This window comes from Neolamprologus multifasciatus, chromosome 5 (genome assembly GCF_963576455.1).
Source record: "Neolamprologus multifasciatus chromosome 5, fNeoMul1.2, whole genome shotgun sequence".
NCBI lineage: Eukaryota > Metazoa > Chordata > Actinopteri > Cichliformes > Cichlidae > Neolamprologus > Neolamprologus multifasciatus.
The window spans coordinates 15,002,491-15,020,643 of NC_140443.1; the positions used below are offsets into that span (position 1 = coordinate 15,002,491).

The 18,153-nt window shown below is 40.6% G+C and overlaps 1 protein-coding gene and 1 pseudogene across 2 annotated transcripts; one reads left to right on the top strand and one right to left on the bottom strand.

Annotated features, from left to right (window-relative positions):
- Window positions 1-4,959: 4,959 nt before the first annotated feature.
- Window positions 4,960-15,567, top strand: gmppb (GDP-mannose pyrophosphorylase B). Of its 2 annotated transcripts, XM_085161194.1 has the most exons (11): window positions 4,960-5,085; window positions 6,610-6,793; window positions 6,885-6,965; window positions 7,943-7,991; window positions 8,136-8,278; window positions 8,407-8,565; window positions 9,182-9,260; window positions 9,710-9,727; window positions 11,149-11,276; window positions 11,360-11,542; window positions 12,029-15,567. In XM_085161194.1, exons 2-11 carry the CDS (start codon window positions 6,665-6,667, stop codon window positions 12,158-12,160), a joined length of 1,101 nt encoding a protein of 366 aa, XP_085017320.1. In that variant the 5' UTR covers window positions 4,960-5,085; window positions 6,610-6,664; the 3' UTR covers window positions 12,161-15,567. The 2 variants fall into 2 exon arrangements, with proteins under 2 accessions (XP_085017320.1, XP_085017321.1); XM_085161195.1 differs by lacking the exon at window positions 9,710-9,727 and having other exon boundaries at window positions 4,961-5,085.
- Window positions 15,568-16,435: 868 nt separating this feature from the next.
- Window positions 16,436-17,837, bottom strand: LOC146518240 (E3 ubiquitin-protein ligase TRIM35-like; annotated as a pseudogene).
- Between the last annotated feature and the right edge of the window lie 316 nt (window positions 17,838-18,153).

Here is an 18,153-nt window from a genome sequence, read left to right on the forward strand (position 1 = left end):
CTTTTCCCCCCATTTGTTTTATCCTTGACAAGAAACCTGTGCCACTGCTGATCACAAAACTGGTTTTTGAAGATCAAATTTCATAAATCAGTCACTTTTGAATTCAGTCATTTTCAGAGGCTCAAAAGTAATTGGACAATTTAAGATTAAAATCATGGCCCAGAGAGGCCTGTTCACTCATTCAATCTCTCGGGGAAGTAGGTATAATTGTCTTCATACAGAAAGTTTACAAGAAGATATAAACGAAAAAACAGGAATGCCAGATTAAACTTTGCCAGGAAATATCTAAAAGAGCCCCCAAAAAATTCCTCAGATCTTGCACCGATGAAACCAAGAATAATTTGTAACACGATGATGGAAACCAAAATGTGTGGAGATGATGTCACTGTTGATAGACATAGTAAGATATTCTGTCCTTACATGTTAAAGAGCATCTTACCTTTCCATAGATAAAGGCATTGCAATGGATGCAGAAATTATAGAAATTAATGCAAAATTCACTAAATGAGATGATGAGATGAGATAGCCTTTATTTGTCAGTTGCAGGTCTTTTGCCCACAACCGAGATGACAGACCTTGCCAACCGTACATAAAATACACAAACATAACATTGGGGAGACAGGTCAGGCTAGGTAGCGATGAAAAAAAAAACATTGAAATGTGTAACACAAAAGAATAATGCAGGAATGCACAGATATCAACGCACCATAGCACAATAAACACAGACAAGCAACATGGGAAAGAGTTCCAGTGTGTACATCTGATCTGGGACCGCTGCAATCTTTCGACTGTGCCTCCAACTGACCCGATGTCCACATCAGAGGGGAGGTAAGCGTTGGAGGTGGCGTTGGGAGGGTGATGCGTCAGTGAGTGCTTATCAGTATCAGTATATGTATGTGTGTGCGTGTCCATAGTTCAGCTGAGACAGTGTCCTTCGCCCTGCCAGGCTAAGTAAACAGTCTTCCAGCCAACCCAGGTGGCTTTGCATGGAATGGGAAGGAACAGACTAAACACAGTCGTTATCAGGGTGTTTTGTTCAGCTCCGGCCTTGTAGCTGGCGCCGAGAGGGTATTTGCATAAGTGATGTTATTTTTTACTTTAGTGCGAACAGCTCATATGAATTTCAAAGCAGTTCTACAGTCCAACACTGGTCTCAATGTCCCGTTGGAGAGCCACGAGCTTCGCCATACTTGCGTTCTGTGATGTTGTCATTTCTTGTGCTCAAGGAGCTGATTTCTGAGAACTCACGGCAGTGTGCCTCCCCGAGATGTCATCCAATTTTGCGCCCAGAGATGTTATTCCGAGCTAGCCCTTCCGAGATGTATCCAGTCTGCAGTCAGAGATCTTATTCTGAGTATTCACAGCAGCCGTAGCCTCTCGAAGATCTTATCCGTGCTGACTCAATGAGCCCATTTTGAGAAACTCACGCCTCGTCCCATCGTTTCAATCCCAGCGGGCAGCCTTGTGGGGGTTTGAACAGCCGGTTCCACTTTCTTAATTCTTCGATAAGTCAGGGCCAAGCCAGCTCCGATCCGCCAGAACTCTGTTACCATGGTTCCGAATAGGTAGATATCTTCAGCACTCAGGCTCACCCAAGCCCAAACTTCTCGTTGAGAAAGGGGTGTCAAAATCCAATCCATAATTCCTCTTTTAGGTTTTAGAGAACAGACTGTGAGAGATGTTGTTTATGAAGTGTCTGAAGCTCGGAACTGCACGGAGGAGTCCCACTCCCACTCTTCTTCCCACATTCACTTAAAGCATACGAGCTTAACGACAGACTGATTTAGGACAAGTGGCCACATTAACTTTATAATAAAGATGTGTTCTTAGATTGATTTACCAATAATACCTCTATGAACCTCTATGGTGGATTGAATCTAAACTATTTAAACAATCTAAACAAGTGAAATCCCAAGTCTGACACCAAGACGAGACACAAATCCCTTTTGGGTTGCGTCGGGAAGTACAAGTTAAATCTGCTAAAGAAAATGTGTGGAGCTATCTGCTGTGGCAAACAGATGTGAAACAGGAGCAGTTCAAAGTACCTTTATCTGAATCTAAACTGCAGTCCCGTGTGTCGGGTTATCAAGAATATGCAATCTTTCTTTCTAACAAAGCGCCAAAGAAATTTTTTATTGGAAATTTGTTTTTCAGGAACTATTCGCAGCATCGTTTGCATGAACAGAAAGTTGAAGCAGAGCCAGACTGCACTAAACAGCAGCTTCATTTACACAAAACATCAAACCAAAGTGTTTTTATGAACAGAAGCAAAGCTGGCTTTAAATTTAACAGGCCAGTTTTATTTCTGTCATCATTCCCCCCTTTATGGAAGACTTTTCCATCCGACTGCTCTCCACTTCAGAGTGACTCCACTCACAGCTTTCTCTTTCACATTGTGAAAGCTGCTGAGTGATACAAAAAGCAGGTTAGGGCGGTAGGTGTGAGGTCAAAGTTACTGACATCTCATGTGAGATTTTCAATAGATACACAGTATTAATTCTAGGTGAGATCCCAGCAAACAAGGGAGCGTTCAGGGATTGTTCACTACCCCACTTTAGCTAACGTTTTCTAAACGTTGTGTGTAGAAAGTTTTCCTGATGTTAGGGGAAAGTTCACTTTAGATTAAAAAAAAATGGTTTGGAGGATGTTTTAAAAACATTCCCCAGATTGTCAAAACCAACAATAACATTGTAAACACAATAACTCGACAAAGTCTATATAGTCTAAATCTATAACCTCGACCTTCACTTTCAGGTTGAGAATAGAATAGAATAGAATAGAATTCAACTTTATTGTCATTTCACATGCACAGGCACAGGGCAACGAAATGCAGTTTGCATCCATCCAGAAGTGCTTTAGTGATATAGATATATTCCAATATATATTAGCAATAATATAGATATGTAAGTGTATTACAGAAATGGGTCTATTATGGTATGTTATAATGTACACGGTATGAAGCATGTTATGAATATTCTATAAGTATGTACAGGCTGTAGTGAGTACAAGCTATGTACAGGCTATGAACAGGATATAAATATGAAATAAAAAACTATACAGAAATCTGAGATATACAGTTATACAGAAATGTGAACTATGCAAGTTATAAACAGTTGTAGGATTAAAAATTATCGTATGTACAGAATGATTATTTACACAGAACTATACAGTAGTGCAGTTAAGATAAGTGAGATATGTGGATAATTTCTACAGAGGCTATACAAAATGCTAGTGGTTGTGAGTGGTGGTTCAGTCCATGTTATTATTGTGTGTGTGTGTGTGTGTGTGTGTGTGTAGGTGGTTGTGGGTGTGTGTATGTCCAGTCCATGAGTTTAATGTGCGTCAGATGTCAGGAGGCAGAGTTCAGGAGTCTGACAGCTGTGGGGAAGAAGCTGTTCCGGTACCTGGTGGTCTTAGTCCGGAGGCTCCTGTAGCGCCTCCTAGAGGGCAGGAGGGTGAAGAGTCTATGTGATGGGTGACTGGGGTCTTTGATGATTTTCCCAGCCCTTTTCAGACACCGCTTCCTGTAGATGTCTTTTATGGCAGGAAGTGGTGCTCCGGTGATGCGCTGGGTAGTTTTCACGACCCTCTGCAACGCCTTCCGGTCCGAGGTAGAGCAGTTCCCGTACCAGACTGTTATACAGTTGGTCAGGATGCTCTCGATGGTGTAGCGATAGAAGTTCACCAGGATGTCTGAGGACAGGTGGTTCTTCCTCAGAGTCCTCAAGAAGAAGAGGCGCTGGTGAGCCTTCTTGACCAGCTTAGGACAGGACGACTGGTTGCAATCAAGGGAAAGATGAATGTGGCCAAGTACAGGGATATCCTGAACAAAAACCTTCTCCCGAGTACTTGGGTCCTCAGACTGGGTGAAGGTTTACCTTCCAACAAGACAATGACTCTAAGCACTTCTACTAAATACTGAGCGAAGGGTCTGAATACTTAGGACCATGTGATATTTCAGTTTTTCTTTTTTAATAAATCTGCAAAAATGTCAACAATTCTGTGTTTTTTCTGTCAATATGGAGTGCTGTGTGTACATTATTGAGGAAAAAATGAACTTAAATAATTTTAGCAAATGGCTGCTTTATAACAAAGAGTGTAAAAATGAAGGGGGTCTGAATACTTTCCGTACCCACTGTATGTGATAATTATTATGGGTAAATTCTTCATTCATAAATGTCGATTTCTGAATATAAAGCCGTCCTTTTTCACCTTTCACAAAGAACTGTGCCTCTTCCTCTCATCTGTAAATTTTATGGACAAAAAACAAACGGTGGATCTGCATCATATGGTTAATGAACTAAAGATTTTAGAAAACCCCAAGGTTATAATTTTATTTTATGACTTTTAATTTAAATTTTTATTAATTTTATTAATTTCTTTAGTTGCTTATGTTTATTTTATTTTCATTATCTGTCTTTTATATTTTGTAAAACAGCCTGTCGTGGTATTATCTGAAGTTGGAAAAAGTCTTTGACAATATTGCCATATTTGTTATACTTGTTTATGGAAGCCAGTTTCCGCCACTAAAAAAAACAAAACAAAAACAAGTATCCATAACTCGAAATTTCGAGAAACACAACTTGAAATTTCGAGAAACATAGCGAGTTAGTGATCCTCTTCTTTTTTTTTTTGTGGCGGAAGTATGAAAGTATGGGCTTCCATACTTGTTACATTTGTTTAATTAATAAAAAAAAACAAACATTGCTCTTGTTTTTTGTCCAGTAAAATTAAACTGGGTTTAACCAGTTTTTCTTGAACTAGCCCATTAGTTGCATACAAGTTTTCACGGGATTTATCGATTTTCACTTTATTTATTTATTTGTATTCCACTATTCTCATTTAACTTTAAGACCAAGAAACCTTGTCCAAATATTAGTCTGTGGATTGAAATGCTGCCCGTTTTTAAAATGACTCTTATTCTGAAACGCTTCACCGGATAAGCTATGTCACGTCGAACGAGTTGATTGGCTGTCTCCTGCACCGGAAGCCAAACAAGGATTCGGCGTTTTTGCGATCTTACGTGTCATTTCCAGAGTGTCAGTGATTCAGACCTGCTGTAGACTATTAATGAAAAAAATCCAGGTGAGTTTTCATCGTTTTCATTTACTCTCACGCTGTTCGCAGACTTTAAAACCTGAACACTAACCAGCTACCTGTCGATTTGCGTTCATTGTAGATAAATAAAGTCAGCTCTGTCAGCTGACGTTAGCTATTTAGAGGCACTGTAAGTTCACTACAAACCAAAACATGATCATAGTCACATTTTATCTCACTGTTTCCCTTAAAAGTTAATTCATTTAAGATAAAGTGCTGATGTAATCTGTATAATACGCAATATCCTTAACAGATTGTTTTAGTAGTACCTGTCTTAATCTGTGTTTATTCTCATGTGTATCCTCGTTTTTATCACCTGTTTGTGTTGGTTGGTTCTTTGGTTTGTTTTTCGACACTTTTCAGGGACGTAAATATCACACTATCACGTGTTCCAGACCGCCTGGTAGAATGAATGAATGAATGAAATCTGTTGATCTGAGGCGACATCATAACCTCTTCTTGTTCTTCCTCTTCTTTTTCTTCCGGACGCCACAGCGTTTGCCACAGCGATCTGCTGTCACACCAGCCATCGACATGTCATCACTACAGCTTTAAATGTTCTCTGTGCTCTTGCTCTGTTCCATCTGCCCAAAAGCTCGATATTTAACATCCTTTGTCCAGTTTATCCACTATCCCGCCTCTTGCATCTCTAATTTTGTCTCCAAACCACTTCTGCCTGAGCTCTCCCTCTGATACTCCCTCCCAATGGAAGTCTGAGCATCTTGATTTTTATCACCTCCATGTCATTGGCTAATAATTAAGTTGAATTTAATGCAGCCAAAAAGGTAGCAAATACCTGAATTACTGCATCCAAAAGAGTAAATGCAGTAAAAACACTAACAAAATCACCATCACTGTGATTTTTTTTGTATTATTTACTCAAGTGTACAACTTTGTAAAAAAGCCATTTACTTTTATTCAAGGCCAGTAGATATCAGGAAAATGCACAAACGTCTGTAACACAGATTCTTTGCTTTAACTGTAAGTGGACCATATATGTTTACATATATAGTTACTCTAAAAAGGGCCATTTTGAATCAGGAAGACCCTGACCTAAGTTAAACACGTTAAAATAACAGTACAGAAGTTTAGTAAGTAAGAATATAAATAAAACAAAGTGGAATTTAATCATCCATTTTCATTTCTATTCACCTTTCCACCCTGAATAGAAGTGAGTGTAGTAAAATGGCTCAATAAAAATGTGACAAACCAAAGTAAACAACACAGTGGATCAGGAAATACTCTCTGATCTGCTTATTTGTGTTTCTGTCCTCGATACCAACGTTTCCACTCTCATATGTACATAAATTTTATACTTTAGGAGGGCAAAGAAGTTCACATTTAGAGGTCAGAGAGGGAGAGAATAATTTTCTTCAAAGTAAAAAAGTGACTGTATTTGAAAGTCACTTTTAATTTTAAATCCAACACAGAAACAAGCATGACTGATTTTTTTCTGTCCTTCCTTTAGAAAATGTCTGATTTTAATGATGAATGTGAATCTGGTCTTTTCAGGGCATCAGCATCTGGCTATTGATGAACTTGGGTAACTGTTGGTAACGGCAGAAAAATGAAGGCTTTGATCCTGGTGGGGGGGTACGGGACCCGACTGCGACCGCTCACCCTGAGCGTCCCAAAACCCCTCGTGGAGTTCTGCAACAAACCCATCCTGCTGCACCAGGTGGAGGCACTGGTGAAAGTAAGGCAAAGATATCAATGAGGATTTAATGATGCTACTGAGAGGTTATTTTGTGTTGTAGTCATGAGTCACTGATTCTGTGTGTTTTCAGGCTGGGGTGGACCATGTGGTTCTGGCAGTGAGCTACATGTCAGAGCTGCTGGAGAGAGAGATGAGAGTGCAGGAGCAGAGAGTACGTATGACAACCTGCACTGTTACAGCAAAAACCACCAGGTTTCTCCTGCATGGAGGATATATGATGGATTTATTAATCAGGATATCATTTACTGAGGTGTAAAAGTGCACAACAGTCACTGTTGAGTATGTTTGGTTCCCTTTTCAAGAAACTTTCAGCGTCTCTGGTTCTTATTTTTCTTGTTCTAGTGTATCCAGGATATTCAGAAAGTCGGTAACAGGTTTTAGGTTTAAGATTTCCAATCAATTGGTCTGAATTTAGAAGCTAAGTCATCCTCAAAGGATAGCTAATTATTCTGAGATTGTGTTTGATGCAGTGTGAGCCTGCAGTTTTAATTTTTCTATGGACTGTTTACCTGTGTGGAGAAATTTGATCATATGTGATTGGTCAGTATAATCTCGGGACTATAAGTGGAATAAAACAGAAACAAAAAAATCTTTAGATAGATTTATAGTGATTAGTTGCGTGTCTCATCTGTGGTTTGTAGTTTGAAGGAAACATCTTTGTGGCGGAGATGTGGTCCCTGGCTCAGCTGCAGCTGGAGTGGTGGTGCAGTGAGCTCAAGGGGGCGGTACCGGGAGGCAGATGAGCCATTGACTGGCGATTGACTGATGACAGTGTCTCTTTCCGTTTCTCTATATAGTGAAGGCAGAGTCGAGCAGGGAGAGAGAGAGTTGGACTGGAACGGACTGTTTCCCTTGAATGCAGAATTGTCAATAAATCACAACACTCACGAGCACAGTCACTGTGTGTGTCGTGTACTTTACAATCTTTAATCAGCGTGACTTCCATGTTGTGCTTGAACAGGACCTCAAAGACTCGGTTGTTGGACTTGTTGGATTTCTGTATCTCTGGTCACACGTTAGGAAATAGATTCAGGAGACATTCATTTGGATTCGTGTATGATGTGGTGTGATTCCTAACTGAGCCCAAACATTAAAGTTGAACCTGACTATTGTTTGTTTTCTTCTCAGCTCGGGATTCGTATCTCTCTGTCTCATGAGAAGGAGCCTCTGGGAACAGGTGAGTTTGTCTTTACTACAGACAGCTTCAGATAAGCGTAAATGGCTCTCTGCAAGTATCCAGTAATTCAACATTGATTAACTCGTCTTTTAAAAACCATAGTAAATTATTGTGAACCATATAAAACTGTATGTTTGTGCACAGCGGGTCCCCTGGCGTTGGCTCGAGACTTGCTGAATGATGACAGTGAGCCGTTCTTCGTTCTCAACTCAGACGTCATCTGTGATTTTCCGTTCAAAGATCTGTTGCAGTTCCACCGCAACCACGGAAAGGAGGGAACCATTGTGGTGAGAGAGACTGTCCAAGTATTTCCTATGCTTAGCTGCTGCATATTGACAGGTTTTTATTAGTTTTAGGTGGTTTAGGGGAAGCTTACTACTGTGGGGTCATACTCTGTGTGTGTGCGTGCATGAAGGTAACACGGGTGGAAGAGCCCTCTAAGTACGGTGTGGTGGTGTATGAGGCGGACAGCGGGAGGATCCATCGCTTTGTGGAGAAACCACAGGTCTTTGTCTCCAACAAAATTAATGCCGGCATGTACATCTTCAATCCCAGCATGCTCAGCAGGATCCAGGTGAGGAGGCTCTCACACTCACTCATAGTGTCGATGTTAGTGTGTTATTTAGTAACAGACTCAGTGTTTCCCACAGATGGACTTTACCTTGGTGGGCCAGCCTGTTAGTATCTGGTATTATTGAAGACTGAAAGCTGAAAGGGAGCTCCCTTTCAGCTTTCAGTCTTCAATAATACCACCAGTGCTTTCAGCCTTAGTTTGGATCAGAATGCATCTGGGTCACTGTTCAGCCTGTCATTGTGGCAGTCACTGATATCATTCAGCTTCTTGATCAGAGCTCATCCTAGATTCAGATGTACTCAGACTTCACTATCTTGGACTGTAGCTACTAGTGATTGCAGTCCTCCTGCTCTGAATATCTCCTGCGAGACCCTGGGTCACTCTAACCCGAGCCTACAACAGGTTTGTGTGTCTGAGGATGAAGAGCAGACTACAAGAACTACAGCCACCAGCTCCTCTTCAACATGGTGGAGTTTAAATCTACCAGCAGGATGAGACTCTCTGGAGAGGCACCTGATTATGTGGGAATCTGTGGGAAACACTGAGTCTGAAGACACTATAGTTTTGTTTATTTTTTGGACCATGTTCATGACTTTTTTATGCATTCTTTTTGCAGCTGAGACCAACATCCATTGAAAAAGAAATATTTCCTGTCATGGCAGGGGAGGGACAGCTGTATGCCATGGAGCTGCAAGGTAACTAATACTAATATTAAGACTGCAGTACTACAGCACATGACTCTTCTCCTCCAGTGGCATAGTGGTCAAAAAGTCACTGGTTTGATTGCAGCTGGAGACACAAATCCGCTTTGGGGTTGTGTTATAAAGGGCATCCTGTGTTTAAAGAAAATCTGCCAAATCAGACATGTAGAGCTGCCCACTGTGGCGACCACTGGTGGCAGGGAAGCAGCCGAAAGTAGCTTCTACTACAGCACAGGACTGTAAAGCTGCATGTGAGATCTGAACATTCAGCTTTTACCCAAAATAGGGGCCCGTGGAGAAGATCGTATTAATCAAAATGATGCAAGTCAGTTCATAAAAGTATACAGTGGTGACCTGACCTTTTTCTTAACACAGCAGTAGGATCAGTAGGATGGAAATGTATGGTTTGAAGCTGACCTGTGTGCTTGATCTGGTCTCTGCAGCTCACAGCTCCACCAGACGTAAGTGTTTGGGCTTTTCGTGCAGGTCTGGAGAGGAAACGTTTGCAGAAAAGCACCACTAACCTTTATGCTCAGACCTAAAGGTTCTCTAGAGTTCTGATACAGATGTTTTAAAAAAAAACAAAAAAACCCAACAAAAAACATAAGAGCTCACCAGCAGGACGAATCACTTGTTGGTGCTTCTCTACATCCTCATTCCTCTCTGAGATCCTTTGGCTTTGCTGAAACAGTGGAACCATGTAGTGAAACCTCCAACCCATCCTGACCTGTAGTCCAGGCAGGCTTACTGGTCCCAGTCAGTAGTGGATTTCCCTTTAGAAGATGATGTGATTCATCATGTTTAAGTAGTAACAGAAGGTCCTCGAGATTAGCAGCAAAGCATTTACAAAACTTAAGAATCACAGGATAAATAAAAAAAGAGCTTGATTTGTTCTTTAAGTTTTCTTGGAGGAGTAGGAATTTGTACAAGTGACCTAAATTCTGTTTTGTCTTTGTAATAAATATGGACAAACCTATGTAGGCCTAAAAGGCTAAATAAATCCATTACATTTTAATAACTGATCTTTGGCTAGTTTATGCTTGAATAAAATTAGATAAATTCAGGTTAAATCTGTATGTTAATCAGAAACCAGAAACCCTGATGTTTTTTTATGATGCTGGTGCTCGTAAAAACCCTGATTAATGTTGTTTGTACCAGTCGTGCTTTCCTGTGTGTTTTTATTCAGGAGTTTGGATTAATCTTTTTTTCAGGATTGGTATTTATTGAATTATGAATTGATGGTGATTTTTCTCCCTCTTTTTTTTTTTTATTTTTTATTTTTAAACAGAGATCTGTAGAAAATCCATTGATCTTTCCAGTGAAAATGTGGCTTTTTTAACCCACTGAACTGCATTTTCAGTTTTTAGTTTAAATCTGTATCTCTGCTTGTCCTGGTTTCCACTTTTGCCCCGACAGCCTAACCCACTGTAAGGGGGTGACACCATGTTGCAGTGGTTAGCATTGTTAGGCGCTGGGTTCGAACCTTCTGGTTGATTTCTGTGTGTTTGTTTGCTCCTAAAATTCCTAGACTGCGGTCATACTTGTTAGGTTATAACTGGTGATTTTGGTGGCCGTAGGATTAGATGTGAGGGTGCCTGTTTGCCCCGGTGTACTCTGCCTCTTCTTTCTTGATCCTGTCCCCTCACAACACTTATCTGGATATTTGGTTGAGGTAGATGAATGATTTGTGCAGCTATTAGAACAAATGCTAAAAACTCTGCTGGCAGTTATGTAAAATTTATGGCAGAGTTTGCAGTCAGCAGATTAATGTCTGCCTCTTACTGTGACCTCATTATTCAGTGAGTCACCTGTTAAAGATCACTAGGAGCTGCCTGGTTGTTTTCAGGCTTTCACCTTCCACCCTCTGTCCGTCTGTCTGCAGGTTTCTGGATGGACATTGGCCAGCCTAAAGACTTCCTGACAGGGATGTGTATGTACCTCCAGTCAGTACGACAACACGCACCTGAGAGATTACGCACAGGCCCCGGTTTCCTCGGCAACGTCTTGGTGGTGAGTGCACTTTGTTGATGTGACATCAAAATAAGGGCTTGTACTTCATGATAATAATCATCCCCTTTTCTTCTTCTCTGAAGGATCCCACGGCACAAATCGGGGAGAACTGCACCATCGGCCCGAATGTCACCATCGGCGCCGGCGTTGTCGTGGAGGATGGCGTGAGGATAAAGAGGTGCACGGTGCTGAAAGGGTCAAGGGTTCGATCGCACTCGTGGCTGGAGAGCTGCATCGTGGGGTGGAGCTCGTCAGTCGGCCAGTGGGTGAGTGGGAAAGATGTGTGGATGTTCTTGATTCATTCATTTGTTGTGAGACGCAGCTAACTGTGTCTCTGTCTGTTTAACAGCAGATCTCACTTGTGGTGATATTTGTACTCTATAACTTAGCCTAGTTATTTTATTTGTTTCTTTTTAGACCTTGTTGTATCTCCTTACGCACTCATGGATATAATTTATTGGAATTGCTCAAACTTGTCTGTTTTTTGTTTGTTTTGTTTTTTTGTCTTAAAGTAATAACCAAATGGGACTTTTGGCCAACTTCACAGTTCATTATTATATCTGTCCTTTTCACATAACTTATAATAGCTAACGCCAGAGAAGCAGTAGGAGAACAGAAGGAGTACTGAAGGCTGTGGCAGCCGTACTCTTTCTGCTGTCTAGTTAAATCCTCTGTTTCATCTCGTACAGCACATGCACAAAGATTTGTCACGTGCGATGGTAGATGACTTGTGTCATAATGTGCGTTCTCAGGTGCGTATGGAGAATGTGACGGTGCTGGGGGAGGACGTGATCGTCAATGACGAGCTTTACCTGAACGGTGCCAACGTCCTGCCTCACAAATCCATCAACGAGTCAGTCCCGGAGCCGCGAATCATCATGTAGCGTCAGGTGGAGGAAAAATCCCAGCGCATTTTTATATGAAGACTATGAGGAAGACCCAAACTGTGCCAGAGAAGAGGGAGGGACATTCAGGCAGTTGAATGGAAGCAGGAGGAGGAAGAACAAAAGGCTTCTTTGTCTTTCTTTTTATACATTAATTTGGACTTGTTTTAGCCCTGCTTGGCTGCATTTGTCAGAAAAGGTGACGTGTGTCAAGGAAGGTTTCTTAAAGTACTGACAGGTCAAACTCTCATGTTGGCAAATATGAGAAAAGTCGAGAGAGGGGGCTTCTTGGTGGAGTAAAGATCAGTATACCGAGAGGGAAGGGGGGAGTGGGTGTGTGAATATATGAACACTGTTGGTTAGTTTTACTATGCATTTACACTTCCTGAAAAGAACAATCAAACCACAGCTACAGGTTGATGTCATGACTGATGCTCAGATTCTGATCTGACTTATTGTGAAACATAATGCAGTATTGGTCACAGTTAAAGGTCCAGTGTGTAGGATTTCTGATGCTCCATTAACATAAATGTAATCCAGGATTTATAACTAGTGTTTCTACTGAAGACCAAAAAGGACAAACAGCAGTGGCTATAAGTAAATGGAACTGAAGGTGCTCTTACATTGTTGTAAACAATAGACTGTATATCAAAGATGGACAATGCCGCCACTGTTTGCTTGTGGAGGCTGTCACGTTTTTGTTTTTGTTTTGTTTTGTTTTTTGGAAGTAGAATATTTACTTACACAAAAGTGTGAAGTTGTGAGCTGGGTCCAGCAGAGGTGAAGACTAGGAAAGAGATGAGACCAGTGTCAGCACAGTGTATAATCCATGCCACACCCCAATTTTAAGCCTTGGCAAAATCTTAATGGTTGAATTATATTTAAATATATAAAAATCACTGTCCGTACAGTTGTTACCGACCTATAAATGTGTTTATTTCTGCTGCTTGTTGGAAACAAAGGGCGATTCAGTATCTTGCAATCTACAACTTCACCACTAGATGTCACTGATTCCTACACATTGGTCCTTTAAAGCCATAGCAGTTTATTATTGAGGGCAGCAGAGCAAGCTGTAAGCAACTTCATGGAAATGTGAATGTTTTGAGTTGGAAGTCATGTTTGCATCCACCTGAATGTAATTGACATCAAATAACACTCAATAATTTGATTTGTTTTTATACGGAAATACCAATGACTGCAGCTTTAATCATGGGAAATGTTGGTTATGTCTTGTGTTCTTGATGAGCTTTCCAGGTTTCTCTGTTCTTTGAAACGGTTTGTTTCAATGTCAGACGAGTTAATGATTATCAATATGTGCTCCAATACTGTAGTGGGCGAGCTGACAACTTTATAATGTGGACAACTTTAGTCTTTAAGATTAATTGTACATTATAAATAAATATACAGTGCTGTCTAAAAGTTCCTACTCCACATGAAGTAAGCAGAAATGTGTTTTGGTTTTGTCACAAATTAGGCAATGGCCATCAGATGCAATAATCCTCTTAAAGGTGAGAAAAGCAGATAAGGAAAAGTTTTCAATATACTAAAAAAAAACTTCAAAGGAACAGGAGTATAAGTCACCGCTTCCTGTCAGGGTTTTCAGAGTAAAAATGCTTAGATTGTAAATTAGCTTTCAGCCTCGAGGAGAAGACGCAGCCTAATTTAGGACCAGTTTCTTGCATTGTCGCCAAAAATAATAGTCCTGAGGCCCAAAAGATGGAAAGAGCATGGCACCATGAAATTACTGGACCTTAAGTTGGAACCACTGACATCAGAATCAGAATCAGAATTTATTTGTCACATGCAGGTTGCCCCGCAGTAAAATGAGACACACACCCCCGACCTTACACACATAACACAGACATTACATGGGGGTTACAAGTCGGAGATCGGCAGAGTTACGGAAAAAAAACACTGAAATGTGCACACAATGGGAAGGTACAAGAGGGAAAAAAAGAGACCTCTACTCATGCTGTGCTTCCATGGTAGGACAGCACGAGAACAGGAAACAAAAAAACTCCTCTGCACAAAAAAAGCACATGAATGTTCACAGCACAACATTGTGAAGACATAACAAGCCACAGGGTTGGGTAGGGGGATGAGGAGTAATCCTAGGCAACACAGCAGCCATCCTGCCACTGCGCCGACTCGCCAGCGCGGGCCCAGACCCGCCTCGTGTTCCCAGGAGGTAACAAGCATCGAAGGCGTTGGAAAGGGAAGAGGAGATGAGTGAGTGCTTATCAGTGTAAGTGTGTGTGTATGCGTGTCCATAGTTCAGCTGAGACAGTGTCCTTCGCCCTATCAGGCTAAGTAAACAGTCCTCCAGCCAATCCAGCCACTGAGTCACTGAAGTCCACCAATGACTGACAGATTTCTTTCCAACTAAAAGCAGGGGCGTGACTCCAAAAGATCATCATATAATCTCATAACCAGACTGCCCAAAACTAAACAAAATGTATCCGACCATCAGTAAACTTTATAAACTTCATGAATTTGACATTGCATCAGTAAATCATAACATTTTCAGTACCACTAATGTTGACACTCTCATTCTGTGTTCGGTATTTAATTTGTACAATAATCTGTGTATATAATTAAAAAGACAACTTTCAAACAAATCTAATGCTAACATTTTAGCCACGTGTCATTTCCTGCTACTAGCATAAAAATAAAGAAACGTAAAGAACTGTTAATCAGCCCTGTGCTAAGACTGGAAAAGTTGTTGGTGTTTTCACATAGCAGTTTCTCCTTAACTGCTGATAAGACAGACATCTCTCCCCTGAGACAGTTTGTAAAAACAAAGCGTTTTAGCTTGAAATAATTACACACCTGAAAATCTTTTAAGGGTATCTGTTCTGCTTTTCTGTTTTTTTGTTTTTTATGTTACTGGGTCAGATTTTCATATTATATGTAAACAAAATACACATTGAAGGTTCAGGGTGTTTTTGGATTTCTTTACATACTAAATGGGGACAGTACAGTTCACAAGCAGTGGGTAAAACCCCTCTGTAGGCTTCCAAGTGCCAGCCAGTCAGCAGATGAGGGGTTTAAAGTTTGAACTAGGGGCTGCATAAGGGACTGGAATAAGAAAAATAAGGATTGTTTTTAAACTTGGAATCATTCTGTGATACTAGAGTGGAGTCAAAAAGCATAGATCAGGAAATTAACAATATAAATGCAACAGGTCGCCTTTAAATAAATGCTTTCCTGTGGGAGGTTACTAAAACTGGTCAGTAGGTTAGTCCTGTGTTAGTCCTGGTGTATCGATGTAAAGCAGTGATTCTGCTGTTTGTGGTGAGCACTATTAAGACCTTAATGTGCAAAAGACATTGAGTGAAGGAAGTTGGTCTTTGTTAAAAAAAAATTTAATTTCTGAAAGGAAAAATATAATCTACTGACCACTGCAACACGTCTGATCTCGTATTATTGGATGTTTAACAGGTGACGGTCACAGTAAATCTCATGTCAGTGATAAAAATTGTCACCACAGTTAGATTCACCTGTCTGGTCTCTCTGCTTTACCCATGAAATGTAAAAGGCATGAACATTTTTTTCTTAAAACGTCACAAGCCTTTGTTAATGTTCTAATTTTAATTTAGAGATATAAAAACTTTATAGAGTCAAAGGTTGTTTATAATTTTTACCTGATGTATATAACATCTGAAATAATTTTTTACATTTAAATCCAAATCTGTTGGTTTTACAGACACTTTTGAGCTTTGTTAGATTACTTCACTAGACTACCATACAAATTGAAATGTATACACAATTACATTTTGTTTTTGCATTTAAAGTATATTTGCATCTAAATAATACCAATTTAAACATTAAATTGCACTAAAAAAGTCATAGCTTTTTATTATTACGTTTAGTAAAAAAAACAACTCTTGCACAGTTGACGTTTGGACGGATCAGGGTGTGTACCACACTCAAAAAGTCCCTGTTATTGGTCTAAAAAACGAAAAAATATTGATGACACACAGAAATGTAAAACTACATTTTCACAGATACAATTATTAAAGCTCATAAGATTGACTATTACCAGATAAGCCAAGTTAGTTTATTTGTAGAGCCCATTATCCCGCCTGAAAGGCTTTATAGACACATGACACAGACAAACATATTAAAACAAGAAAGAAAATATACAAATAATAAAATATAAAAGGCTTTCAGTGTCTTTTAACATTAAAAGAAAAACCCTAATAAGCTATTGAAATGTTAAAATTCTTAAATAAAACTCATCAAAACTCAGAGATTTCTAAGTGGAAATAAGAGCTAGCTAAACCAAAATCCTGTAGATAAAGAGGGCGTGTGCTGTTCCACTCTCACAGTCACAGGTAAAATATTCATTGGTACTTTATTGTGCGTGCCAATGTAAGGAAACAGCTTCTCAGTGAAACTGAGTTTGAAGGTGTGTATGTGTGTGCTGGTGTCAGGATCGAAGAATGAGAGCTTCCCTCTGTCACAGTCCAGCTGAACTTTGACCCTCTGCAGCTTCTTCACTGAGAGAAGTTTATCAGGAAGTGGTGGAGCGGCTGCTGTGTATTGTCCATCCTGGAGACATATTTCCCAGAATCCGGTCTGTAATTCTTCTTTTCTCTTAACAGACTCTATTAGCACACCGAGGCACCTGATCCCATCCTTTCTAACCTCAACATGCCAGCTGTGAGTCCCTGAGTCGAAGCCCTCGGAGCCAAGAACAATTGGATGGTGGTCAAACCTCTCTGGATTGTTGGGAAGCTGCTGTCTCTCACCGAGACTCACACTGGTCAGGTCTTCTGAGAGGATGAGTTGATGAGCTGTGTTTGGATCCAGAATCACTGGAGTGCAGGAGACCATATCCTTCATGTTCTTCCAGATGTTGAAGGTTAGGTTGCCCAGGTGTTTGGCCACATCTATCAGAGCTCCTGAGACCACATGTGGTTCCTCCAGCAGGGTGCGCTGCTGGACTCTGTTCACTGCAGGCTTGATGTTTTGCAGAAATGAGACATCTTCCGCTCTCAGGTTCTCCTCTGTGGCTCTGATTGCGTCTAAAAGAGCTGCTATTTTTCTGCTCAGAGCCTCCGTCTTTTCCTTGATCATCTGATTGTTCTGCTCCTCTTCTGCCCTCAGAGCAGTGATTCTTGCTTTTTCTTCTTCTTGTAGAGACTGGTGCATTTTTGCAAACTTCTCCTTGATCTTCCTCTCTGTGTGTAGGGCCTGGACTATAATATGTTCTCTGGTTTGATCAAAGTCTCCTTTAACTATTTTAAAGTGCTTCAGTTTCTCTTTTAAGCACTTTTCTGTGATCCTCCGCAGCTTCTTCGATGGTTCTGAATTTGTGTTTGTTGTGTATTTTTGAATCCCTACAAACAAGATACACTGGCAGCTGATGGTCCAGACAGAAGAGTTTGAGTTTCTCAGAGTGCAGACTGCAGTGAGCCTCTGACTCTAAAGAAGCTTTTTGATCTCTCTCCAGTAAGAAAGCTTCACACAGGTTCTTTAACACCAAGTTACAGGGTGGGTCATCTGACAAATGCAAATTCTTACAAAGTGGGCATTTACGTACTGGTTTCTCCTTCCACCACATTTGCAGGCAGTCTTTACAAAAGCTGTGGCTGCATGACAGCATGATGGGGTCTCTGAAGATGTCATAGCAGATCGAACAAGAGAGATTCATTTCTGACTGAGAGGACATTTTGCCTCTGAGTGAAAAAAATGCAGCTAGGGTAATTAGAGACTGAAGATGTATCTTGAAACTTACTTTTCTTCCAGCTGTGGCTTCTTTAAAAGTCCTGCTCGTTATATAAAATCAGCAGCAGGTAGAAGTGGCAGTATCCCCGATAGTTAGAAGTCCTCTTTGCTCCGATAGTGAATCTCAAACACACTGCTCACAAAGTGAAACTGTGACATATAACTGATGCCTGGTTTGATTCCAATTAATGTTTCTGTTGCAACTCTGTTGTGGCACTTATGCTACCTTTGCCTACAAAGCCTCTTATCTGCATGTACAG